This window comes from Hylobates moloch, unplaced genomic scaffold (genome assembly GCF_009828535.3).
Source record: "Hylobates moloch isolate HMO894 unplaced genomic scaffold, HMol_V3 SCAFFOLD_12, whole genome shotgun sequence".
NCBI classification, from domain to species: Eukaryota; Metazoa; Chordata; class Mammalia; order Primates; family Hylobatidae; genus Hylobates; species Hylobates moloch.
This window is the reverse complement of record NW_026652287.1, coordinates 98,655,700-98,681,632: the sequence shown is the minus strand read 5'-3', so window position 1 is coordinate 98,681,632 and position 25,933 is coordinate 98,655,700. Positions and strand designations below refer to the sequence as shown.

The 25,933-nt window shown below is 42.9% G+C and overlaps 2 protein-coding genes across 18 annotated transcripts in view; one reads left to right on the top strand and one right to left on the bottom strand.

Annotated features, from left to right (window-relative positions):
- The window catches only part of ANKS1B (ankyrin repeat and sterile alpha motif domain containing 1B), a 1,246,961-nt gene extending 1,231,233 nt beyond the window's left edge, over window positions 1–15,728 (top strand). For 4 of the 13 annotated variants that reach the window (XM_032170972.2, XM_032170977.2, XM_058424863.1 and 1 more), the window contains one exon: window positions 5,263–8,743. In XM_032170972.2, coding sequence (XP_032026863.1) covers window positions 5,263–5,370 — 108 coding nt within the window. In that variant the 3' untranslated portion in view covers window positions 5,371–8,743. Of the gene's footprint in view, window positions 1–5,243; window positions 8,744–15,611 lie in introns of those variants that run through there. The other 9 variants (XM_032170974.2, XM_032170969.2, XM_058424862.1 and 6 more) reach the window with 4 other exon arrangements.
- Window positions 15,729–15,785: 57 nt separating this feature from the next.
- Window positions 15,786–25,933, bottom strand: part of APAF1 (apoptotic peptidase activating factor 1) — a 90,794-nt gene continuing 80,646 nt past the window's right edge. For 2 of the 5 annotated variants that reach the window (XM_032171002.3, XM_032171001.3), the window contains exons 25-27: window positions 25,705–25,830; window positions 23,924–24,067; window positions 15,786–18,823 (exon numbers count right to left, since the gene is read on the bottom strand). In XM_032171002.3, coding sequence (XP_032026893.1) covers window positions 18,677–18,823; window positions 23,924–24,067; window positions 25,705–25,830 — 417 coding nt within the window. In that variant the 3' untranslated portion in view covers window positions 15,786–18,676. The other 3 variants (XR_004250948.3, XM_032762235.2, XM_058424861.1) reach the window with 3 other exon arrangements.

Below are 25,933 nucleotides of genomic sequence, written 5' to 3'. Positions count from 1 at the left end.
CTGCAGCAACCCTATGAAGGGTCTCAGCAGCAGGTACTGCCGTTCTTGGTGAATCTTACCTAAAGATTCGGGAAAGCTTGGGAGCAGTGGTCCCTGGGGCTTCAGCTGCCATCCCATCAGAGGGCAAAGCCTCCTACAAGCCCCTGGCCTCCAGAGAGGTTTGCAGAGGTACACAGTGATGATGTCCTCGGTCCCCAGCCAGAGGAAGCTGGATGCACAGGCTGCCCTGCTATATGCAAGGCCTGCGCCATGGCCCGCGTGCTTTGTCTCCCGCAGCTGAGGCTTCCTGCAGCATGGTGCCTGTTCAGAAGGTGCAGCCCCTCCTTCTCAGCATCTGCCTTCCTCCAGGAATTTCTTCCCCTTCCCTCCCACAGGCTCTGCAGACATCCTGTCCCAACAGGCTTGCATGACTTCAAAGCGGCCTCCGCTGGTAGTAGCAATATCCAAAAGCTGGAAGTTTCCCAACCAGCCTCCCATCTGGTTTCTGCCCCGGCTGCCGTATTGCATCCTAGAAACCCTGGGACTCCCCCAGAATGCATTGCTCTCACGCCCCCGAATCCTTCCATCTGGAACTGTCTCTCCTCCTCCTCACCAGCCCCCACCTCCACTGTCATGGGGGAACAGAAGCAGGCATTTTTAACGTTTGCAGGGAGGCACCTCCCTTTGTGACCATGCAGTTCTTGTTTTCAGTCTTCTTTTGGGGGCCTACCCCTGTCACCCATCTTGGCATCATCAGCATCCACAGGGATGACCCCTCCGGCATCTGATCTCACAGTTCCCTGACAGTTTACTTTCGGGATCTTTTCCTCCGGCCCCAGCCATTCGCTCCCGTGTCCATCACTCATTACCGATCATCCCCAGGAGCTGCACCTCCTCTGAAGTCTTTCTTCCAACGCCACGCTCTGAGCCCTTGGTCCTCCCATTCAGCACTGACCCAACCCAACACACTGGCTCCCAGTTCTGTATCTCCAGCCCTGGGCACCCCCCAACTCCAGACTCACGTGGCCAGCTTCTTTCATATTTCCACCTTGATGCTTCACAGACATCTGAAACTTAGCATGTCCAGGACACAATTCCTGATTTTCCCCTCAAAGCTCTTCTCTCACCAACTTCCCCACCCCACAGCCACTCACCATGCAACTCAAGCCCAAAGTCTACAAGTCAGCCTGGATTCCTGTCTTCCCCTTACCTCTGTATCCAGCCCATCCACCCTACCCCTAAAATATATCTCAGTCCCGTCCACTCTTCCCCACTTCCTCCGTCTCTCTTCTAGTCAGGGCCACTGCCACCTCACCCCGGGCCTATGCAGTATAGCTCCTTGAGACTCCCCTCCCCACACAGCAGAGATCAGTCATGGCACCCTCTGCCCCAAGTACCCAGAATGCAGTTTCCCACCACAGTCCTCTGTGATGCTCAGGTCTTCCCATTCCTTGACTATATAATGCTCACTCCTACCTGAGGCGTCTATGCCACCTGCTCCCCACACCTGGAATATCCTCCCCCGGTTTCTGCATGGCTGACTCCATCTTGTCATTCAGGTCTCTGCTACTTGAAGAGGCGGATGTCCTAACCACCCAATCTGATGTAGACACCCAGTCACCTTCAAGCATGTCATCTGCTTTTAATTCTGTGTAGCATTTATTAATTGAGGGTTTTTTACTGGTGGCTTGTTTATTGTCTATCTTACTCCACAAAAATGTAAGTTTTGGGCTGGACACGGTGGCTCATGCCTGTAATCCCAGCACTTTTGGAGGCTGAGGCGGGCAGATCACGAGGTCAGGAGATCGAGACTCTCCTGGCTAACATGGTGAAACCCCGTCTCTACTAGAAATACAAAAAAAAAAAAAAAATTAGCTGGGCGTGGTGGCGGGCGCCTGTAGTCCCAGCTACTTGGGAGGCTGAGGCAGGAGAATGGCGTGAACCCGGGAGGCGGAGCTTGCAGCCAGCAGAAATCGAGCCACTGCACTCCAACCTGGGTGACAGAGCGAGATTCCGTCTCAAAAAAAATGTAAGTTTCATGCACACAGGGACCCCACCTGTCTTGTCACCACCAGGACCAGGCCCATAGCAGGTGTTCAGTGAATATCTGTGGATGATGAAATGAGGGCCTGTGGATGGATTTCACAAACATATCTTTGAGATTGATTAGGCTGTTAAGTATCCAGGAATTTGCAGTATGTTTTAGAGATTATCTCTTAGACTATTGTATTCATTCTCATGTGGGCTGAATAAATCTGTTCACAGCAGGTGCCTCTATCTGACCTTACCCTGGTCCCCATAGGCCTCTTCCAGAAGAGCACAAAGGGCTGGGTGGCATAAGAGCTCATAGAATATTCATCCAGACACCTTCAAGGGAAATAGGAAAATATACAGTGAATAATACTGATGTTATTTATGTGCTTCAAGATCAGTCCCCCTCGACAGGCATTGGTATTCTGGTTCCTTCAGCCCCGGGCATTTCTTGGTAAGAAATATTCAGTGATCCCTAAGAACACGTGAGGTCCTCCCCACAACTTTATGGAGATACAGTCAAGGCGCGGTAGAAGGCAGCTGCAAAGCTCATGGTGCCGGAGAAATGGGAGAGGCCTTCCCACAACCCCAGGCTCTGCGAAGAGCAGGCAGCTAGGACAGGGCAGGCAGACCTGGAAACAGCAAAGGAAGAGGCAGCCATGGTGTAGATCCATCCTGGGGCCGTTCCTGAGCGCGGACAGCCCGGCTCCGCCCCGGGAGTGGCCCGTTGTATTTGTATGCACAGGGACAAAACCATTTTAGGATTTGTCTCAAGGCTCAGCCTGCCTGGGCCCCTGCTCACCTCCTCACCCTAGTTGTCTGCCCTCCTGTTCCCCACCCTGCAAACTGACCCCGACCCCTCAACAACCATTTTCCCTTATCTCTGGGACTGTTCTTTATTGCTATGTGATATTTTGACACATGTATACAGTATGTAATGATCATATCAGTAATTGAGATATCTATCTCCTCAAATATTTTTCTTTTGTGTTGAGAAATTACAATTCTTCTATTTTGAAATATACAATAAATTATTGTTAACTATAGTCACCCTACTGCGCTATCAAATACTAGAACTTACTCCTTCCGTTTAACCGTATTTTTGTACCTATTAACCAATCTCTCTTCATCCCTACTCTCCCTTCTTCACTTTCCAGCCTCTGGTAACCACCATTCTACTCTATCTCCGTGAGATCCACTTTTTATAGCTTCCACATATGAGAACATAAAATATTTGCCTTTCTGTGTCTGGCTTATTTCACTCAACATAATGACCTTCAGTTCATTCATGTTGCTGCAAATGACAGAATCTCATTCTTTTTATGGCTGAATAGTATTCCATTGTGTATATATTACCACATTTTCTTTACCCATTCATCCATTGATGGACACTTAGTTTGATTCCATGTCTTGGCTGCTGTGAATAATTCTGCAATAAACATGGGAGTGCAGATATCTCTTTGATATACTGATTTCTTTTCTTTTGTATATATACCCAGTAGTGGGATTGCTGGAATATATGGTAGCTCTATTTTTAGTTTTTTGAGGACCCTCCATGCTATTCTCCATTGTGCCTTTACTAATTTAGATTCCCACCAACAGTGTAGAAGTGTTTCCCTTTCTCTGTAGCCTCACCAGCATCCGTTAGTTTTTGTCTTTTTGATAGTAGCCATTCAATAGTAGCGGGGGTGAGATGGTATCACATTGTGATTGTCATTTGCATGTGCCTGATGTTTAGTGATGCTGAGCATTTTTACCTGTACCTGTTGGCTGTTTGTATGTCGTCTTTTTAGAAATGCCTGTTCAGTTCTATTGCCTGTTACTTAATCAGATTGAGTTGGTTTTGGTTTTGTTTTTGTTTTTTATTTTTGTTTTTTGCTGTTGAGTTATTTGAGTCCCTTATTTATTCTGGTTATTAATCCCTTGTCAGATGGATACTTTGCAAATATTTTCTCCCATTCTGTAGGTTGTCTTTTCGCTTTGTTGATTGTTTCCTTCACTATGCAGAAGCTTTTTCACTTGATGTAATTCCATTTGTCTCTTTCTGCTTTTGTTGCCTGTGCTTTTGAGATTTTACCCAAAAAATCTTTGTCCAGACCAATGTCCTGTAGTGTTTCCCCAGTGTTTTCTTCCAGTTGTTTCATCGTCTCAGGTCTTCCCTCTAAGTCTTTAATCCATTTTGAGTTTATTTCTGTATATAGTGGAAGATGAGGCTCTGTTTCATTCTGTGTATAGATTATTCTGGGACTTCTGCATGTGCTGTTTCATCTACTTCAAATGCCCCCTCCTCCTGTCTTCAGGCAAATACTTGCTGGTCCTTTGGCTGTCCATTTAAATATTACCTCATTCTTTCGATACCATGTATTCAACAAGTATTTATTGTGTGCCTATTATTTACGGGGTTGCCAGGAGCTTTTCTGCGTTTTGGAGAAAATGGCAGTTATCAAAACAGACAAAATCCTGCCTCCATGAGCATACATGGTAGTGGAGGATGAACAAATAAATATGTGATGACGCATAGTGGCAATAAGTATTGTGAAGAATAAGGCAGAAGAGGAGAGCAGAAAAGTTGGGGTGCATTTTGTAGGAGTAAACAGTAAAGGCTTCTAGGAATACAGGTGCCAGTGGAAGTGGCATTTGAGCAGAGACCTGAATGGCATTAGCGCATGAGGCATGCAGGTGTCTGGAGAAGGGAACTCGGGCAGAGCAGGTGATGAGCGCAGAGGCCCTGGGTGTGGTATTGGTGGGCAGGAAGAGCAAGGAAGCTATGTGGCTGCAGCAGATAAATCAGGTGGGCAGGGGTACTGGAGGTCATGGTGAGGAGTTCGGGTTTTGTTCTGACTGACTGTGATGGAAACCACTGGAGAGTGAGAGCCGGGAAGTGGCATGCCTGATTCACCTCCTCCAGGAAGCCCCCCCTGGCTCCCAAGGTGTGTGTGCCCACATGGTGCCCTCTCTTCCCCTCGTATCTCACCTCTCAGCACTGAAATCCGCCTCTGTCTGCTCCCCGTCTGTGTGCTCACAAGGGCACGGGCTGTGCCTTATTCACCGTCACCCTCAGGGTGCCCTGCAGAGAGTCGGTATGCGGTAAATGTGTGTCCAAAGAGCGAGCCCGCGAGCCGCCTACACCAGCATCGCCGCCCCGCGCCTGGGGCGAGGGGCCTCGCGTGGGTTCGCCAGCGGCGTCCGCGTGCATGCGCGCACCCGCGCGGCGACCGTATAACAGGCATTAGCCTTTCTGTTTTAAAGCAGATCGACCCATCTGAGCAAAAGACTCTGGCCAATCTACCGTGGATTGTGGAGCCGGGCCAAGAAGCCAAGAGGGGCATTAATACCAAGTATGAAACCACGATTTTCTGATACTCGCCGTCCTCCTGTCCTCGCGGTGCCTTGCTCGCCAAGCAGTCCCGGAGCAGGCTTTCCTTCGCGCCTCCGCGTCCACCCAGCCCAGGAGGAAGACTGCTCTGAGCGTGTGGCCTTGTTACGGGCGAAAGGCCACTGGCCATTCCTGGGGAAGTTCTTTCTGCACCAGTGATGGAAAACGCAAGACTTTCCAGTCGCAACCCCTGAGAGGCGTGAGTTGAGATGGGTTTTCCCCGATGCTTCCGACTCCCCTCCCCACCACCTCCCAAGGTATTTCTGATGACTCCGCCCCAGTACTTGCTTTGCTTCATTTGGGGATAATACCTTTTCTTTAAAAAAAAAAAAAAAAAAAAAGAGTAAAGGGGATCTCTAATACTGCCTAAAAGTATGCTTTCACTGTCAGCAGTTTTAAAGGTGAAATCAGAGCAGCACTACCCCTCCCACCTCCAAAGCATCTGTAAAATCATTCTATCATTGAGTATCGCTTAATGCAAAAGGACAAAAACAACTCCCGTGATATGATTGCCAGGAGATTCTGTTTCCCCATTTCTATATTTGTGGATTTTATATGTAATCACCTATGTCAGAGAAAGAAAACCTTTCAACCAAACGATTGGTTCAAAAGGAAAGAATGATTCAAAACAGAGGAATTTATTATGCACAGCAAAATGTGTCTTGTATTAAATATTTTTATTAAAAGAATGTTTCATTAATGCATTGATAAGAAAACTAGGTTAGTTGTGAGGGATGTTTCTGGTTTCATTTCAAATAATTAAATTTCTACTGCTACTACCAAGAGGACTGGCTCAGTGGTGGCAAAATACTGGTGATGCTCCCTAGAGCAGGAGGCCCGGAAGTGCTGACGCAGCCATCAGCCTGCCAAGATTGTTTTTTAATCTTCACAGTGTTTTAAAGAACATGTTAAAAAAAAAAAAAAATCTAGTGCTCCTGCTGTCAAGATTTCTGTCATGGAAACCTTGTTTGAGAAAGGTGTTAATAAAATTCTATTGCAAAAATTTCTTTTTCTAGAAAAAATAAATACAAAAAAAAGAAGAAATTCCAAAGTAATAAAACTTTTCTTGAGACAAACAAAAAAAAAGTTTGCTTACTATTTGATTAAATAAAATTTACTTACATTTCTTTAAGGTATTTTAATTTTTTAATGTCTCTGTGGAGTATTTGTATGATACCATAATGTATATTTATGTAGAATCAAATTATATAAACAGTACCAATATCATTATAGAAAAAAATAACATTTTAATGTATATTGTTCTAACAATCATATTGTGAATCATTTTGAAGTTCATTATAGCGATATTGATAAATTGTGGAATTGTCTTAATGTTTTTTTATTAACTGATATTATTTTAAACCTAACTGAGATGATCAGTTACATTCATCAGTTGGTGAGTTTTGAAGAATAACTACATTTTATTTCAAACTAACAAATGTATACGGTTTTAGTTCAGTGTTGAAGAATTTTAATACAATATTAAATTACTTGAACTGAACAGTTCCTTGTATATATTTTGCCTATTCACTGTTGATATGTATGTAGCAAAATGAGAGTTAAATAACACTAAAATATGGTACCAGGAGGCAATTGTATAGGAGCAAAGTTAATAGGAGCTTTGCTGAAACAGAAGCATATGTGTAAATAAGCTTGGGCTTCCAGTTATAAATTTTGTAATTTTTGTCATTATTTATATCCTATAAAAAAAAAGCACACAAAAATAAAACAGAAGTTGTACAGCAGTGGTGCTTGGCATCGTTCTGTGAGCACCTTCCCCACTCCCATTTAGGAGCAGAACCAAAGGCCCAGCCTTCTCAGCATCTACAGCTAAAGGGACTTTTTTAATTGGCAAAATTGTTGAGAAAAGTTGCACAGTTCCAAGTTCAACCAGTCTGAGAAAGATACACAGGCCTCTGAAACTTAAATTTTAACCTAAAGCCCCCACTGCCTTCTTTTCAATATTAAAGCAGACTGTAAGGAGGAATTGTCAAAACAGGCATCTCTAAAAGAGAAAGGACCACCAAACTGGATCACTTTTGTAGCACAGCATCGATGGTATGTTTGGAAAAACATTATCTACATGGTCATCAGTCCTTTCATTTTTTCTACACATACAGCAGCCCCATAGACCAGAGCAGGGAAGGGAAAAGGAAGGGCTAGGCCTGCAGGGGGCAGATGAGAGTCGGCCCACGCATTGACGAAGAGATTTGCAGCTGATTTTCTTCAAGGGGAAATTTGACACATCATTGATAACTTCAATAACCATGGGCAGGGGGGTCATTGAATGCTGACAGTACTCAAAAAAAGGACTTGAATTCAATTACTCCACTTAATTGTTTCTTATTAAATTGTATTCTATGATAAATTTGAGTGAATGAATCCTATGAAAATTATCCCTAGTTAGTTCATTAATAAGTCATGGAAATGATTTTTCTCAAGACACACAAGATTTTCTCAAGTTGGAATACTTGGGAATATTGCTGGTTCAATGTTTGGATAAGATGGAGCAGAAGACAGGCTTGGATAAAGGAACACGTGGCCAAATCCTCAAAAATCAATAAAAATTCACACCTGGATTCAAGGTAGCATCACTCCTAATTACTTCAGAAAAGAAATGAAAATTTGATAAGTGATCTAGCCTCAAGAGAATTAGAATATAATGGCCATGTTCAGGAAATCCATAGGAAGAAGACTTTTAAAAAAAAAAAAATTCTAAAAGTTCTCTTTTTAGATAGATAGGCTAGTCGATCTGAAGGTTCGAAACACATTTTTTGAAATAAAGTTGGGTAACTAGCCAACACAGCCAGCACACAGTCTACATGCAGCAAGGCCCCACTGGCCCACCCCATACTCCAGTCCTACCTCCCCAGCAGCCAGCCAGCCAGCCAGCCCCACATTTACTGCTGTCCGTGCCTCTAGGCAAATGGACCCAAGCATCTGCCTGCCCCAGCAACAGAGTCCTGCTTCCCACAGAAACCGGTTCCAAAGCAGGCAGAGACGGTGCTTTGAACTTGCTCAGGCCTTTTGACCGTCACCATGCTGCATATTGTGACTCCGTTAGTAGCTAGGAGCTGGACCTTATTTTTGTGGTTGAAATAAACCTGAGACCTTGGTGCCAACCAGGGAAATGCCAACTCCACTTAACTGTTTCTGTCTTCCGCTCAAGTCGGTCTACTTATTGAGAACTCACTCTGTGCTTAGCGTGGCATCACTGTCCTTAGAGTTGCTTCTGCAAAGATGGTCATTCTACAGCCAACATATTGCATTCAGTGTGCAACTCATCAAAAATCATAGCTACAAATTATTATTAAAACAACAGTTTTTGTTTTTCTCTCCAAAACCTCAGAGACCTATGTTTGGGGAAAAAAAAAAAAAAAAAAAAAAAGCTGCATGGGCATTTAACTTTCCAAGAGTAGTTAACGACCAGTGATGTGAAGACTTACACATCAGGCTGAAATAAGACATCCTTCATTTGTCATCTCCAATGGGGTCACCCCGGCGGAAGGTGGCGACTGCAGCCACGGAGGTTTGATCAGGGCTCCTAACTTGATTCAGACAGTGGAGGAGCGCGGGTATCAGATGACAGACTTCACGAGTACAGACGAGCTAATATGCATGTTCCAAGCCATGCTATTTAGAACATCTTGAAGTTCTGTCTCATCACCACAGTAAGAGCAAGAGATGGAGTCAGATTTTACAACCAAAGTCAGCTCACAATGTGGTAATAAAAACCATTCAAAGCAATTCACATTCAATACCCAATTTAATTGTCCTCTGGATGTCTCAGGGCCTCAATCAAGCATCACAACAGCTGCTCCCCAGGGAGCCTGCCTGCCTGCAGCCCTCCCTCTCAAGTGGCAGTAAGACACGTGGGAAGTCAAGAGGCCCCCAAGTAAGAGGCAGCATCAGCTGTTTTCTGACATTTGAGAGGCGGATTTCTCTCTGATTCTCAAAAGTGCATGCTCAGTTATCTGAGAGGAAAAAATCAATGCCAGTGTGCTGTGTTGAGTCGGGGAGACTGAGAAGAAAGGTACAAGTGGATTCTGAAATCCCATTTTAGCAGGCCGTTTCTGGGGTGTGGGTTTGAGCAGGTTGCAAACTCACTTGCCTTCCAAGCCATACAGGTGACATGAGTGAGGGGGGTGGGGACTGTGCCTCATTTTAGGGGCAACCGCTGCTGAGTTCCAGCTGATTGTTGCCAGGCAGAAAGGAAGACCCTGGGTCCACAGATTTTCTAAGAAATCTGGATTTTCACGCAAAATCGTTGGGTTTTGAAGTGTTGGCAGCAAACCCGGTTTTAAAAAATAAGTGTGAGCCACACAGAACTCATCTGTGGGCTGGGTGTGGTCTATGCATCACTTGTTTGTGAACTTGTTTAGTAGCTTTATGACTTTCTGAGATTCCACGAAGCTTAAGCAACCTTACAGCTAGATGCCTGGTTACTCATCAGGAGAAAGAGTGTTTGTAGCTGGGGTGAGTGGGTGGAGGAGGCAGAGATTCAGGGGTCAGTGACATTTGTTGAATTGCTGTTATTCACCAGGTTTGTTCTGGGGAGTATCAGTTAGGAATTGAGCTAAAGAACTAGTAGCAAAGACCAGCAATAACAATGTCTTAAACGAGGCAGGGGTTGAATTTTCCCTCATGTAACATGAACTTCAGAGATAGGCAGTACAGAGCTGGAATTGTAGCTTTATGATATCATTGAAATCTCAAGATCCTTCTGTATTTCTACTCTGCCATCCTTTGGAAGTGGCCTTTAGCCTCAAGATTGCCTCATTGTCACAAAATGGCTGCTGGAGCATCCTCCAGCACACACATATTCCAGGCATTAGAAAAGACGGTAAGGACCATAGGATGGAAGCATTGTCCAGCTGAATAAGACAGACTTCTAAGAGCTTTCCTGGAAGCTCCACCCCACAACTTCTGCATACAGCTCATTGGCCACCCCTATGTAGGAAGATGGAAAATGTGGCTGCAATTGTTAGTTTTAGCTGAGCACACTGCCGCCCCCAACAATGCAGGGGTTGTTAGTGAGGAAAAGGGGGAGATTGGACATTGTGGTCATCACTGGCAGTGTCTACTACAGTGGGAATCATCACAGTAATAGCTAAAAGGCAAACACAAGCACACACAGGTGGACACTTGAACAGAGAAAGCAGTGCCTGTAAGAGGGATTGCTGATCATCCTGACAGAGCTGTTCTATAAATCAGCCACCAAACCTGAGCAGGAAAGATCCCCACAGCTGTGTTAATATGCACACCAAACATCTGCGCTGCCCAGCAAGCTCCTCAGAATGTTATGGGCAGAGCAGGCACAAAGGGGCATGCTGCATTGGCAGACATCGCAGCACCACGGGCTGTGCTAAAGGAGGAGACTGGCAATGACTTGGTTGGGCATCAAGGGTGAGAGTAGAGGGCGCTGGCTCTCAACCTCCACTGCACACTGGAATCACCCGGGGAAATTTAAAGACTCCCTAGGAAGTGAATCCTTGAGGAGATTAACCCATTTGCTCAAGTCATACAGCTGGAAAGTTAGTGTAGCTGGGGTTGAACTTAGATCCACTTGACAGCCAGAACCACACACATACCACCACACTCCCAAGCTACGGGCCCCAGCAACAAGCCCAGGGTCTTTTCTCCCCTCATTCCCAGTCCTCCTTACCACTTGATGGGTGTATGCATCGCCCAAAGAGAATCAAGTTTGGGATATTTCAAAAGAAAGCAGGTGACAGCTTTCCTGAGCAATGTCTGTCTCCTAAAAGCCAATGGCCATAAGGAGAAGGAGGTGGTAGAGGAGGGTGGCTGGAGCAAGGTGTCTGCCATGGAGCAGAAGCAGCAGGGTCCCAATTCGTGAATCATGGAGATTTGGGCAGTACAGGAATGGGGGTTTGTAACTGGGACAAAAGATAAGTATTATGCTGTTTATTGAGATCTATGTCAGATTCTTGACATGTTTTTCTATGCCCCACAAAAGCCTTGTACATTAGGTTCCCTATTTGACAAATCAGGAAAGTGAGGCTCTGAGGGGCTGCATCTTTTCAAATGAAAGGCAAAGGAGAAGGGGGGAGATGAAATCAAGATGGCAGAAGAAAGCACACACTAACCCAGGCCTGCCACTAATTTGAAATGAATCTCTTAAGAGTTTCAAAGTAGAAACAGGCTTCTCCAAAGGGAAGGCAACAGTAGCTCTGCTACCTTCCCTGCTCAATGCCTGAATCATCCGAGAATCGAGAGCAGGTTGGGCAGTGGCCAGGTGCTGGCAAATCCAACGCATTCCCCCCACCTCTCCCATCCATTGGCTTCTATCGGAATGTTCCTGCTGCTTTTTTCAAAGAGCAATCTCTACAGGCACAGATACAAGTTAATCAGACTACCAAAAGTAGAAGCTCCTTGGGAGCAGACAGCATCTGGTGTCTTCTCCGAGAGCTTAGTAGTGATGCATCTGTCCTGATGCAAGTGAGTAATGAATGAAATGCAGAACTGAAGTGATGCTCTTGGACCCTCTAGCCCAGGGGCTTCAATGAGAAGGTACAGGGAGTGTTACCCAGTGGAGCAGAAGGCCGTGGACCAGAAACCCAGTTCCACCACTTTGCTGTGGGGCCCTGGAAACCTAACCTCTCTGCATCTGTTTCCACACCTGTGAAAGAGAGATAACACCTTGCAGCACTGTTATGATTCAGTTAAATAATGCATGGAAAATGACCAGCCTATGGGCTTGGCACATAAAAGGCCCTCAAAAAATAGTAGCTTCCTTCCTTCCTGCTAAAAGACTTGGTGTGTCTCCAGAGGTTAATTGACAGCGAGTAGGGCAATAAGCCCAAGATGAAGGGCTTAGTGAAGGGCTCACTGCTAATTGAAGGTAAATATAAGAACATCTCCAAAACCATCACATAAGCTATTGGATGGCCTTCCCCAGCTAAAGAAACCAAGCCTTACGACCCCTAGGCTGATGTCATCTGCCACTAAACCCAGGAGTATTCTACTTCCAGTTGTAACTGACAGACGACTTACAAGCCTAAGAGTCTTGGCCTTTCTATCTATAAAGAATAGCAGATTTGGATTCTAGCCCTGGCTTTGACACTGATTAGCTGCTGGGGTTTAGTTCTTCCTCTAAAAACTGAAACTGCAGTCTGCAGATCCACTCAACTTCTGTGAAGATAAATGAGAGTTGGGCAGTGCCTCGAGTGGAGCGGCGATAAACATTTGAATGAATGCGAACGTGTGCTCCTCAGAACAGCAGGAGTCTCCACTCACCTGCTCAGTGTTTTCCAGTTTTATCAGTTGCTCTGAACCCCCAGACCCAAACTCAAAAAGGCCTTGACCACCCTCTCTAGTTACATATTCTAGCCCTGGGTGATGGAAATTACAGAGGCAGATTTTTCTATTCATTTCTACGTGATAAAGAGCATTCCCAGTTCTGGGGGCCTGACCTCATAAATGAATTTACAATGAACACCAGTGACTCATTTTCCTGAATCTTAATTGAAATGAAAATTTCCCAAATTCTGGTTTTCTCACATCATTTGACTCAGGAGCAAGTCATTGTTGATGCCAGATGACTTCAAAGGCCTGGTCTCTGCTACGTCTCAAATGTGACCCCCTTCTTCTGCCCCTCTCATGTGGGGCAGAAAAACATGTCACGAATCTGACATAGATCTCAATAAACAGCATAATACTTATCTTTTGTCCCAGTTACAAACCCCCATTCCTGTACTGCCCAAATCTCCGTGATTCACAAATCATGGGGTAATTCTTCTATCAAAATACAGTAATTCTTCTATAGTTAAACTTATAGCCCAAGAGCAGCGGATTTTCTAATTCAGGCGTTTTAATAACTGTATAGTATATCCATGGTCCTAAGGGGAGAGGTTATGAGCAAGGAATGTATTCCAGTGACAATCTTCAGAGGCTAAGAAGTATTAGAAAATCATTTTCTCCTTCGCTAAAGGTCAGTGAGTGAATTATAACAGAAAACGTTTGTGGAATAATAGATGGCCATACTTGCTGACTTAAACACTCCAGGGATACGTTTATTCATTTTATATAATTTGGTAGCAAACCTCTTTTGTCCAAGTAAAGTTTTACTTTCCCCTAATGATGTTTCACAGAAAAAGGCCAAACTAAAATGGCAAGATAAAATGCTGGTGATATGCTACTTCGTCATTTGACAGCCTCATGATATCCTTATGGAAAGGGAGAACGTAGACTGTGTTATGAACACGTGGGCAAATTCATCCCATGGAACTCAGGAGATGAATTCCAGTCATCCAACAAGTGTTTACTGAGGCCCTCATTGCAATGCTAGGCTCATGTTAGACTCTATACGGTCCTGGCTTTCAAGGAGCTTACAATTTACTGGGGGACCTCAATAAGCAAGCAGTTCCAAAACAACAAAAGCCATGACAGAGAAAAGAGAATGCTAGGAGAGGGCAGGGCAGCCCTTCAGCTCTTGAGGGTCATCTCAAAGAATTTGTGAAACATAGGGAGTAAGGGGGGAAAAGAAACTCGGTGAGAGGACAGCATAGAGAAAACGGCGTACACAAAGCTACAGAAGAGAACTTGGAGCAGGTCCAGGGTTTAAACAGAAGTGTAAACACAATTAAAGTTTAAACAGAGAAGTTTAATGTGATTCAGATGAGTGCTCTGGAAAGATCATGCAGAAAGGCACAACTGGAGGCAGAGATGGCAGCTGGGGCTGTTGCCAGGCAAAGAGGAGGGAGCTCAAATAGCATTGCAGAATGTCCCCTGAGCAGTCTCAGTGCAGGCAATGAGATAAGTGCTTCAGGAGCTTTATCTCATTAAATCCTACAACAATCCAGAGGGAGGAACGGATCCTCATTTTCCAGATAAGACAACTGCTGATACTGTCCTGTTTTCTTATCATCTGTTGTCCCCATGATCTCTCAACAACTCAAATGTATTTATTTATTGCTTCCTCTGCTGCTTAAAACAGTGCTTGGCACGTAGATGCTCAAGGAGTACAGGATAGATAGGTGGGTGAATAAGCAGATTGATCAAGGACTCCGGCCAAGAAGACATTAAGTTAAGGGGCCCATGCCTGCTGCATTCACTGTACTTACCACACTAATTTGCAACTCTTAGTCTCTGCTGGTCCTTTTTAGTCTCCTGGGCTTATCCCTCATCCCACTGATCTCCAGACTGCCCTGGACTCAGTCTTGGGGCCCCCTGTCTTTTCTATCTACACCCACTTCACTGCTGATTTCATCTACTCCTCTGATTTTAAATACCATCAATTCACTGATGACTCTCAGATTTCTACCTCCAGGTGGTGCTTTCCCATGAACTCCAGAGCCTTGCATCCCGCCTACTCAGCATCCCCACCTGGAGGTCTAACAGGCGTCTCAAACTTACCGTGTCCGCAGAGCTGCTTTTGTTGTCTTCTTCATATCAGCTGACGGCAACTCTCTTCTTCCAGTTGCTCAGGCTAAAATCTTGCATCATTCTTTTCTTGTCTCTCTCACAACCTTTATCCAATCCATCAGCAAATCCTATTAACTCTTATCTTCAAAATGTGTCCAGAATCCAACTTGTAACAAGCTCTGCTGCCGCCATGCTAGTCTGGCCCACCTTCATTTTGTCTGGATGATTACAAAAGCTTCCTACTGGTTCCCCTTTCAGCTGATTCCCACTGCCTGGGTGATTCGTTAAAGCTTAAATCAGACCACTCCACTGCTCAAAACTCCTGCACTGGCTCCCAGAGTCAAAAGTGAAGTCCTTACTGTGGCCTAAGAGGCAGCCTCCGGTGCTACCCTAATTCCTCTCTGCCTCTCCTGTTAGACTGCTCACACTCACCCTTCTCCAGCCACATGGGCCGTCTGGCTGCTCCCAGAATACACCAACCCATCCCACTGGAGTCTGCACCTACTGTACCCTTCAGAATGGTTTCCCGACAGATGCATAGCTCACTTCCTCACATCTTTCAGGTCTGTACAAGTGTCAGCTTCTGAAAGAGCCAGTCCATCTAAAACTGTAACCCCTTCCCCTCCACTTGTACATACCACCGAATTCACTATAGACTTTACTTATTTACTTTTTCTGCCTCTCCCTGGCCCTTAACTGCAGTAGAGCAAGAATTTTGTTTTGCTCACTCCTGTATTCCCAATACCTACAACAATGCCAGGCACATGGTACATCTCAATATTTATTAAACAAATGCATGAACAAACCAAGTGAATAAATAAATGAATTCTCTTTTTTACAGGATCTTCTTCATGCCAGCCACACCGGGCAGGAACCATCAGAGAGACACACTGAGGAGGCACTCAGAAAATTTTGATAGAATTGAATTTACATATAGCTGATAAAGCCTAGATAGAAAGGTTGATGGATTTAGCTTGAATCTTTCACTTTAGTGGTCTAATCAACAGATAAATGACAAGCAAAGAATGAAACAATCCAAAAATGTTTTTCAAAACAATTTTGTGAATTTTATTTTTACAAAAATTTTTTAAATTCCTATTTTAAAATGTATACCAAGGCAAAAAAATCATATAAGCTATATCATAAATACAAGAGTTTCAAAACATACAAGAGACATATAATGTAAAAAAAAATTATATATATGAAGTCCAATGTAATTTATAATACAAAAAAATACAGCAAGGGAAAATGCTTTAAAAATGCTCATCTGCAAACTACAAAACAAAATCCTCCTCTTGACCAACTGCATGAACTTCCATGAAATTTGCAGCTCCGTTATATTAGGTATCTCTTCTTTCTTCATATCACCTTGTCTTTCTTCCCATTTTTCTTTTAAGACAGGGTCTTGCTATGTCACCCAGGCTGGACTCAAACTCCAGGGCTCAACGAATCCTCCTGTCTTAGCCTTCTGAGGGACTGGGATTACAGGCACGTGCCACCGCACCTGGCTCTCAATTTCTTTTTAAGACAAGGGCCATTCAAGGCTTTTTAAAAACTGATGTGTGTTGTTATACTTTAACAGTCAGTGGCTTTTAATTCCGAAAGGTAATACTTTATACTCTGCCTACATGAGATGAGCCCCTAAACAGTGTGTGCAAATAAAATTATGATTTGGGTATTCTAAGGAGACATACCATTTACAGAAATTTCTTTTGATAAAATTAAGGTTTCACTTTTCACATTTGCTTAAATCACAGTAAGCCTGTAAACTAGCTCCTCGACCCACCATTTAAAAACAAAAAACCTCCTTAACAATGCAAAAGATTGTATTCACTGTATTTATGGTTCCATCAAAGGCTAAATAGCTTATCTAAAATACATCTGAGTGATCTATTCCCTTACCCTCTCCCTGACCTACCCCACAGTTATACTGATATGCACCAACAATAAAAACAAGTTATCTACTATTAACACTAGTAATCATTTGATTTAGTTCCAGTTACAGAAACAAAAAAAATTTTGAATTTTGATTATATTTTCTGGGAACCATGTCTACTATTAATTTATCTCCATTGCCCTTAATAATATATTTCAGAGAAAATGTTTCTTTAGAGTTACACTTCAACTAAAGTTCCTGATCAGGAGGTCAAAAATAGCTAGTTATTGAGTTTTTTCCCCTGTCAAAAGCTATTTTTCCTGATTAACCTTGGAGATAAAAGAAGAGAAAGGAAAGAAGGAAGGAAAGGAGAGGGAGAGAGAAAAGGGAAAGGAAAATAGGTTGGTTGGAAGGTTAATCTTCTAGAGTTACAGTGACTCGTCTGGAACTACACAGAAAACCAGAGAATTCTCTTGAAATTCACTAAAAGAATGGCATTCACAATGCCATTCATCTAAAAGTAAATGGAATTACTTTTATTTCACATTTCTTAGAAAAATCTTATTAAGGCTTATGATTAAAATTGGCCCCACCTCAATGACTAACGTTTAGCAGTGAAGAAACTGCTTTTTTAAAAAGAAAAAAGTGAGGATTAGGAAAGATCAGGTTCATTCAAGTAAGAAGTCTGATATGTAAGAAACCAGAGGGAGCAGGAATAGTGTCCAACTCAGATACTGACAACTAGAGTCCAGATATGGCACAGGGCTGCCAGCAGCTAGACCTGTGAAAAAAGCGTAGACCAATAAAATCTACTCTTTCCAACATACAAGTTTTACTTCACAAAAAGAACTGCTGAAGGCCAGGCCAGTGGCTCACATCTGCAATCCCAACACTTTGGGAGGCTGAGGCAGGAGGATTACTTGAGGCCAAGAGTTCAAGACCAGGCTAGACAACATAGTGAGACCCTGTCTCTACAAGAAAATTTAAAAATTAGTGGGGTGTGGTGGCTTGTGCCTGTAGCCTCAGCTACTTGGGAGGCTGAGGCAGGAGGACTGCTTGAACCCAGGAGTTTGAGGCTGCAATGAGGTATGATTATGCCACTGTACTCCAGCCTGGGTGATAGTGCAAGACCCTGTCTCCATTAAAAGAGAAGGGGCCTGGCCAGGCACGGTGGCTCACGCCTGTAATCTCAGCACTTTGGGAGGCCAAGGCGGGTAGATCATGAGGTCAAGAGATTGAGACCATCCTGGCCAACATAGTGAAACCCCATCTCTACTAAAAATACAAAAATTAGCTTGGCGTGTGTGCACGCCTGTAGTCCCAGCTACTCGGGAGGCTGAGGCAGGAGAACTGCTTGAACCCAGGAGGCAGCGGTTGTGGTGAGCCGAGATCACGCCACTGCACTCCAGCCTGGCAACAGAGCAAGGCTCCGTCTCAAAAAAAAAAAAAAGGCGGGGGGGGGAGGGGGCCTGCTAAATCCAAGACTCACTTATTGAGTCAAATAAAGGAAATGCTGCAGACTATGCACATAGACACAATATTTTTAAAGCAAATTTAAAGAGTGCAAAAAAAACTCTAAGATTGTATTTAGGAGAACAAAACCCCCTTGGGGTAAGTGTGGTTCAAAAAGCAGGCCACTGCTACCCGGAGGAACAGCCTGCATAACAGTAATAAATACAGACAGTATTAAAATACCAATTTCCTCCAAATTCTTCTCATTAATTATGTCAACCATTTTGAATGCATCAAGACAGAATTTTACCAACAGTACAACAAGGTATGTATTCACATTTTCATTTGCATCCTAAGGACAAACTGTTAATGATGGATCATGAAAAACAAGATTAAAGGTATGTTCATTTGGGAAAAAGCTACATTAATATTATTCATCCAACCACAAACACTTTTGTAATGAATGCAATACTGCAAAACAATTCAGAGCTTTATAAAAAGTTGATGTCAGAGTTTCATTAGAATTTTTTTCCAATTCAAAAATTTAAAAAGTTCAACTACATTAATGCTTAACTATTTTATTCCAAAGTCTGTAAAATATATAAAATACCAAGATTATCCACAGTCACATACGTTTTGAAGTCAGGGGACACATGTATTTTCTTAAGATTGGTTCCATTCGTGTAGAAGGTCTGTGAGGATTCCCCGGTGACAACGTTCCACCACTGTTCAGAGAAAAATAAAATTCTCATTAGATTGGTAATTACACTGTGTGACAATTCATAGTGCCAGCAGATCCTGTGCCCTATCTCCTCCCCCCAACCGAACTCAAGCAAACAGGAGGAAAATGTCTCTGATTTAATGCTGAATATACTATTCAACCTGGTCAGCCTTTTCCCGATGAACACTGGTGATGGCCTCACTGCTCTGCCTACACCTAACTCCAGCCGTCAGTTGTGCTGGAGAAACATGCAGCCTGCTTGAGAGCTGCAGACAGGAAGCTACAGAGTCCATTACGGCAGTGGCCGGACTCAACTCTCTTGTCTGCATGTCCTTCTCAGGAAAATGGGCAGAAGATTGTCCCTCTCTTCACTCAAATGCCCCTTTGCAGACACAGACCAGTATTCTGACAGAGACTCAAACTATTCATAATATGGGCTGCAGGAAGCAATGTTCTCTCTACTGAATCTTCCCTTTTCCCAGGTGTGATGCAAGAGCCTTGACCAAGTTTCTTTATAAAATAATCTATATTATTTATTTACTAAACAAATACTGAACATCTCAAACGTAGCAAGGGCTCTAGCCAAGTCCTTCCTTTCCTTCCCAATCACTGAATTTGCTTATAATATTTATATTCATTTAACAAATGGGAATCATAAAGTTTACCCATCAATCTCACAGCTAAAATGGGGGCAAGAGACAATACACGTAAACTTATTCTGAAAAGGCCTCAAGCTCACCATGATCTTGAGTATTATGAACACGATAATAGTGTCACCCACCTTTGTGCCTATGGCAGTACCTAGCATTCTGTCTTTCCCATGTGAGTGGGTCAACTAAGCATGTTCACTATTAGTAATACTGCTAAAGTATATATTAGTATACTGCTAAAAGTATACTCAATGGACTTTGGTAAACCTCACTGAACCAGCATGCACTAACTTGGGATTTTCCAGAACTCACAAGTTTGCTTTGTAAAATAACAATGTAATCAAGCACATTCCACCAACCTGAGATTCATTTGTTTTCAGTCACTAAGGCTCTTAGAGATCACTTAGTTCAACTACCCAAAAAATGTACAGCACCAAGAACAAACCCTAACCATGGACTGTGGGTGATAATGATGTGTCAATGTGGATCCATCAATTGTAACAAATGCACATCTCTGGTGGGGGGATGCTCATAATGGGAGACGCTATGTGTTTGTGGGGGAAAGGGGTATACGGGAAATCTCTGAAATGAGTTAGCTATTATCATTACATCAATTTACAGTAAGAAAATCAAGGCACAGAAGTTAAACAATCTTGTGCAAGGTCACAAAGCTAATGAGTGGCAGAGGCAGGCTTTGAACTCAGGCAGCCTATCTCAAGGCTAAAGCCCACTCTCCTGACCATTACACTCTGCTGCCACCAAGTCATGGCACACCACCATTTATCACCATGTATTCCATACTTCAGATCAGCTTTCCCTTCACGCACATGAATTAATGTGAATTTCTTGTCATTCAGTGTGTACTCTGTGGCATAATGCAGGTAAACAGCTAAATTATTTTTTCACTTATAAATAGGAATAATTTGGAAGTTAAGAACTTTTTAAGCTTCTGGATACCTACTTTATCTTACTGGCACTCAATTTATACAGCTTGGATTCTAAAGTAAACAGGCTCAAAAGGCCTATTTTCTTGGACACTACAGCAGCTGTTCCTTTTTACTTTTAATTTGCTCTGTGCTTTTGGATAGTCTCATTAACACGCTGGGTAGATGCAGGCTGGGCTATATCATAATCAGTTGAATAAGCTAGTAATGAAACCAGAAGGCAAAGGCAGCCTGATTGTCATTTAAATATACAAACTAAATACATAGGCTAGAAGTTCTTTCACCCTTAAGACGTAACATCTATAGTATGTAAACCTATTCTGCTGCTTTATTTCAAGGTTCCCCAAGAACTCTGCAAATATGGTCACTGATCTTTGTAACATCTTATAAGCCAGACTCTCAATTATGTGATGGCGTTCTGTGGAGGCCAGAGAATCAAATGATGTGGTCTCTAGAAACTTGGTGTCAAAGCTGAGCAGTTAAATTTGTCAGCAGCTAATATAGCCGAAGACTCCCCAGCTTCCAACACAGACAGCAATGACTCTCCTCTAAGCATGATCCCCAGAGCAGACTGAGTTCCAGTTTATCTTTACACTAAAGGAGAACAATTGGTGGTTATTTCTCAGGATCTCCTAATAACTGAATAAAGATGTAGGTTAATGCAACATTTTGTAAACAGAATTGTGTTTTCAATGAAACCTTGTAAAGGGATAACATACATCCTTTCTTTTCTAAAAAAAATTTTTACTGATATATAATAGTTGTACATATTTTGGGGGTACATGTGATACAATGTGTAATGATCAAATTAGGATAACTGGGATATCCATCACCTCAAACATTTATCTTTTCTTTGTGTTGGGAACATTATAATTCTTCTAGCTATTTTGAAATATACAATAAATTGTTAACTATAATTTCCCTACTGTACTATCAAATACTAGAAATTACTCATTTTGTTTATCTGTATTTTTGTACCCCTTAGTACATCCTTTCATAAAGCTAAAAACTGTCCTCTAATTTATCTTTTTTATAAGTTAGATTCTTATGGTGGTAAAATTGCAGCCGTGTGGGTCTCATGTAACCAAAACACCAGTCATTCAAATATTTCCAAACACTTATCCTGCCTTAGACAATTAATGAGAATCATCTCCTACACTTGAATGTTTTCAGTAAGAAATAACAGTATCATAAGATCTTATTAGGAATCAATTTTAAATGAAAAAGCTTCCAGAATGTCCAAGTGATCAGCCCAATATAGAGGAGTCCCCAGTTCCCTGGGCCATGGACCGGTACTGGTCTGTGGCCTTTTAGGAACCCATCGGCAGAGCAGGAGGTGAGCGGCTGGTGAGCGAACATTACCACCTGAGCTTCTCTTCCTGACAGATCAGTGGTGGCATTAGTTTCTCACAGGAGCAGGAGCCCTACTGTGAACTGCACATGCGAGGGGTCTAGCCTGCGCACTCCTTACGAGAATCTCATGCTGATGATCTGAGGTGGAACAGTTTAACCCTGAAACCATCCCCCGCCGCCCACTTCCTACCGCCACCCCATCTGTGGAAAAATTGTCTTCCAAGGAAACCAGTCCCTAGTGCCAAAAAGGTTGGGGACCACTGATATAGAGTATCATCTTCTACCACTTTTACAAGTAAACTGCTATTCAAAAGACTCACTTCAAGCATTCCCCTCCAGGTGAAGCCTTTGCTAACTCTCTGAGGTTGGTCTGGTCACTCCTCTCCTTTGTGCTTCCACCTCCCTCATGAAAGCATGTCCCAGACTCCTTCTAAACTTTACGGACTTTATTGGTTTACCACCTGCTTCCCCCGTAGACTGTAAGCTGCTGAAAGGCAGGAACCAAGCCATAAACATTGTGCCACACAGCAGTAGCTTAGCACACACTGGACATTCAGCACAGTCTTTTTGAGTGGATAGATAAAAGATGGATCAAAAAAACACCAAAAATATGACCCTGAAGCACCACAACACATTCAAATCGCGGCCTCAATCACTAGTAAGTTTTAAAAAGCCAATTAGCTAGAGAAAACAGAGGCAGAGACCTGGGTTTGAGTCCTGGCTTTTCTATTTACCAATTATGTAACTTTATTTTTGGTTTTTTTGTTTGTTTTTGAGATAGTCTCGCTCTGTTGCCCAGGCTGGAGTACAGTGGTGTGATCTTAGCTCACCGCAACCTCCGCTCCCCCCGGAGTTCAAGTGAGTCTCACCTCTCAGCCTCCCAAGTAGCTGGGACTACAGGTGCCCGCCACAAACCCAGCTAATTTTTGGATTTTTAGCAGAGATGGGGTTTTGCCATGTTGGCCAGGCTGGTCTTCAACTTCTGACCTCAAGTGATCTGCCCACCTTGGCCTCCCAAAGTGCTGGGATTACAGGTGTGAGTCACCACAGCTGGCACTAATTATGTAACTTTAGGAACGTTATAACCTCCATAGAAAATCATTTTCCTCATCTGTAAACCAAGAATGAAATTTAAGCCTCAAAAAGCTGGCTAGTAAGATGAGGGGAGTGAAGCGTTTTGTAAACTATAAAGCAATATACTGCTGCTATTATTATTACTGAAGAAATTTCAAAAATATGTTTTTTTAAAGATTTTCAACCAACATAGTTAATTGTGAATGACATGGAAAACAGAACTAAGTTAAACACCCAACTTGCTAGTCATTCTAATGCCCCAAGTTTAGCATGAGGCAGTATGACAGCTCTGGACTGAGGGCATCCCTGCCACTGTCACCAAAGCTTCCCCAAGATCTGAGGAAAGTAGTCTTGTGGATCTCAGTTTCATCACTACAAAATGGGGATAAAAGTAACTGCCTTTTTTTTTCTTTTTTTCCTTTTTAATTATTTTTTTAATTTATTTATTTTATTTTTTGAGACAGAGTTTTGCTCTTGTTGCCTAGGCTGGAGTGCAATGGTGTGATCTCGGCTCACTGTAACCTTCGCCTCCTGGGTTCAAGCGATTCTCCTGCCTCAGCCTCCCAGGTAGCTGGGATTATAGGTGTGCACCACCATGCCCGGCTATTTTTTGTATTTTTAGTAGAGATAGGGTTTCACCACGTTGGCCAGGCTGGTCTCAAACTCCTGACTTCAGGTGATCTGCCCGCCTCGGCCTCCCAAAGTGCTAGGATTACAGGCGTGAGCCACCGTGCCTGGCTTTTAATTATTTTGTAAAGTTTTTTCTGGTTCTTTTTTGTTTTCAATGTTTTTTTCTGTTCTTTTTTTTGGTTACTAAACTCATTTTACTGCCAGATTTTTTTTTTTTTTTTTTGAGAAAGGGTTTTGCTCTGTCACCCAGGGTGGAATGCAGTGGTGCAATCATGGCTCAAAGCAGCCTTGACCTCACGGACTCGAGCAATCCTCCCACCTTTGCCTCCGGAGTAGCAGCCTTTTTACTCTGCTGGGTTGTAAAAGGCCCAACTGAGAAACAGGAAGTGAAAATAGCTTGGAAAGTATAATATAGGCTATTATTTTCTTTCACAGTTCTTGGGGAGCTCTTACCTTAATATATCCTCCAGCAGAGATAAGCATTTTGCCATCTGGAGAAAAGCAAAGGTCAGTCACCCAGCCTCCATGGGTAGCAGCTCCTTCTTCTGAAAGCGGAGCACACAAATGAAGAAGCTCACCGTTTGAGACATTCCATATCTACGTAAACATGATACACAATTCATTAACAGAGTTATCCAGAAGCTTCTCTGGTTTTAAAACATATATATGTCCATATATATGTATTCTGAAATTATTTTACTAGACTTTATTATAAACAACCTTATGACAGATGCTAATATTGCCATTTATTTCCAGTGGCATTTAATATATAAGCAGTGCTCTAATTTTTCAAATAAAGGTACACCAGAATAAGAAAAAGAAACAGAGGCATAAATGGTAAAAGAAAATAATCATTTGCAAATCTCTCCCTAGAAAATCCAAGAGAACCAAATGGAAAAACTCTTTAGAAAGAGTTCAGTAAGATAGTACATATACATACAAAAATCAGTAACTTTCCTATATTCTGAATAATCAGGGAGAAAAAAATTTTTTTAATGTACCAACAAAAATTTTTTAAATAACACAATTTTAAGGGAGACAAGCTTTTCCTGCAGTGGTTGAAAAATGAACCACCACCTCATAACTGGTAAAGGAGCACTTTCATCCAAAGATGCGAACTCAGAGCAAAATGAACATTTCCAAAGCAGCCCTGCCACTTCGGCTGACACACATTTATGTGACTGGTAGAGAGAAGGTTGGTTACTTAATCCTCAAGCAGAAGAATCTTAATTTCCCTGGAAAGCCCATCTGATAACATCTCTATTCCTGCAAACTGTATACTCTCCTAGTCTTCCGTACTATATACCTGTTCCTGGAGTTTTAAATCCTCCTCTGTAATGAAAGGGGGAAAACCCCACCTTCCTCATATATACTGGTTACTAAAGTAGTCATCCCAATGCCCAAACTTTTCCAATCAGCTCCCCAATTCGTCTGACACAACTAAATCAACTGACTCCTTTTCCATAATTTCTAATCTTTCAGCATGCAGTACTTTCCATATGGTACTATATTTCCACAGACACAAAGAGAACAACATTCTAAGCCTCCTAAAAAGATTGTTTTCTAAAAGTCAAAATTATATATCTAAAAAAAATAGATTGTTTTCTAAATAAAATTGGCATGGTTTGTTTGTATGTGTATCTTAAGCACTGCAGGGTAATAAAAACTGGCGTATCATGCAGACTCTGACTCAATTAGGAGCCCTTCGCTGCCCCCCAGTGACGGAAATGTGAACCTCTGCACTGTTTAACAGGCAGGCAGTCCACAGGGGACTGCAACAAACCACACTGGAAATGGCTATCAAATGGGTATAGTGCTAAAGAGATCTTTTCTTTCAGCACAGAAAACAGCAGAACTTGCAATTCATTTATAATCCAGACCATAATTTACAAAATTATTTTCCTCAAATTCTGCTATCAAAAACAACCTTTGGTTCAAGTCCAAGAATTAAGATGAATCATTCTCAAGCTAATGGCAGAGAATGAACTACAAATGACTAGAGCACTTGCTTCCTCACATATACAGGGAATGCTTCACTCTAACTCTGAAATGAATCCGCTTCTGCAGTGGAGTGCAGCTGTGAATACACTGTGCACAAGAAACGAAAAGAATGCCTCATCCAACCACAACTTCAGGACTATGCTTCCCTGGCCGGTGAACAAAGGTCCCCACTGTGAAGAGTGCTAGCCCAAGCTACAAGAAGAGCAGTGCTCTCATGTCAGCAAACAGCCTACCCTGATTTCTCCATTGTCATCTCCCGTTGCCAGCAGGGTACTGTCCACAGAGAAGGCAGAGCAGCGCACACAGCCGTTGTGGCCCCTCAATTCATGAAGTGGCAAAAGGAGATCAAAACTCCAGATCTGGAAGGCAATTAGGATTGTTTAGCAATGCTACATACACTCAAAATAAGCATCGGCCTTGATTGCTATTCGGCCATAAATTCAATCACATGGACATTCTAGT